A 1760-nucleotide genomic window follows, 5' to 3' on the forward strand; every position below is an offset into this window, starting at 1 on the left:
CCACACAAAACCAACACAAACATACAAACAGATCTGAAGCAAACAAAACCAAAATACGAACAGAACAAAAAACAAACAAAAACAAACAGAACAAAAAACAAACAAAACAAACAGAACTGAAGCAAACAAAACAAACAAAAATAAACGAATACCTGGGATGCTCTCTTCCCCTAGAGTACAGACGTCATCAAAGATCTGTTGTTTGATCCCTGACAAGGCTTGCATGCGGGTCACTGTGAAGACCAGCTGACTGCTGGACGCTATACTCTCTAGCTCTGCCTGGACCACCTCGTCACCCACACCCACACTAATGACCTTCACCCCTGACGACTTCAGCTGTGACGCCTGGGCTCGTGTGCTCGAGGCTGGGGTAGATGGAACACAATATTATGGTTTGTTTTTGTTTTGGTAAGTGCTTTACTCAAGCAATTACATACAACATTACAAATACTAGGGGACCATTATAAGTATCATCAGACTGGCGATGTCAAACCGAGAGAAATGAAAAGCCGCATTTGCCAAGCAAAAGCAGCCGTCCACAAAATCAAACTGATACATGTAAACATGAATCTGTCTCTTGAAACAAGAAAAAGAGTACTGAAAAGTTACATCGAGGCGATCCTATTATACGGGTGCGAATCATGGACAATCAATAGACAGCTGGAAAGAACAATTGAGGCGACAGAGTTGTGGTTCATAAGACACATGCTGCGTATCCCATGGACAGCTAGAAAAACAAATGAAGAAGTCTTGGTTGAAGCAAATTGCAGAAGGCATCTTATGACATAGGACGCATATATGAAAGCGACAGCAAAGTTGATTGGACACACAATGCGGAAAGAAGCATTGGAGAATATTGTAAAAACAGGCAAGTTTGATGGAAAGAGAGGCAGAGGCAGACAGAGGCAAAAGTTACTGGATAAGTTAACAACATACCTGGGAACAGCAAGAACGACAGACACTTATACAATGAAATAGTTGTAGGAGAGGCTGAAGAAGTTAAAAATGCCTATAACTTAAAATCCATAGTTTTGAGCCGAACGGGGACAATCGTGGTGTAGCCCCCGCCAACCCTCCAAACCCCTTAAGACTTACGAAAAGTGGACTTCCCGTCCGTCACAAGTATTGCCACATGAGGAACGTCAGGTCGTGAACCACAGGCGTCTGTGAAGGTGTCCACACGAGTCGACTCCAAAGCCATGTGGGTGAACGTCAGTCCTCTCTTGAAGGGCGTTTCTTTGATCGCCTGAAAAGAACCCACAAGAGAGCTAAGAAAGTCTTATATCCGGATCGCCGAGATTTTTTGCCCTTGTCCGAGAAAGCTAAGTATAGATCTTCCCTACCATAAGATCAGGGGTGTGACCAAAAGACAGCAGTATGAATGAGCCTGGCAGTAATATTAGTATGGTTTTACGGCGCTTGCAACTGCATAAGGTCAAATGAGCGCCAAGGGGTGCATGTCAACAGAGAGGTCCAAACGGGGAATCACGCGTACTCTGCTCACCTCTCTAGCCTCAACAGCACAAAGTTTAAAGTCTTCAAAGAAAAGACTACATAAACGCCATTGATGATAAACTTAAAATGGATGGTCTTATCTCTAGAATAACGGTGATTTTTGTAAACAATATAATGGCGTTTAGATTTTGATGAGAAAAATTAATATAAGTTAATATCGTAGCCAGATTATATCGTGGCAGTCCGCCAAAGAGTTAAAATGAATAGAGTCTTTAAAGTTGTTGTTGCTGGGGTTTTTTAGAAAG

At 42.4% G+C, this 1760-nt stretch overlaps 1 protein-coding gene across 1 annotated transcript in view; it reads right to left on the bottom strand.

Moving 5' to 3' along the window:
* Positions 1–152: 152 nt before the first annotated feature.
* Positions 153–1760, bottom strand: part of LOC101845518 (collagen alpha-1(XX) chain) — a gene marked incomplete at its 3' end in the record, with an annotated part of 6620 nt that continues 5012 nt past the window's right edge. Inside the window, 2 exon segments of the mRNA XM_005090484.2 lie at positions 153–365; positions 1096–1246. Coding sequence (XP_005090541.2) covers positions 153–365; positions 1096–1246 — 364 coding nt within the window.

The sequence above is a fragment of the Aplysia californica genome, unplaced genomic scaffold (assembly GCF_000002075.1).
Source record: "Aplysia californica isolate F4 #8 unplaced genomic scaffold, AplCal3.0 scaffold00017, whole genome shotgun sequence".
Taxonomy (NCBI): Eukaryota; Metazoa; Mollusca; class Gastropoda; order Aplysiida; family Aplysiidae; genus Aplysia; species Aplysia californica.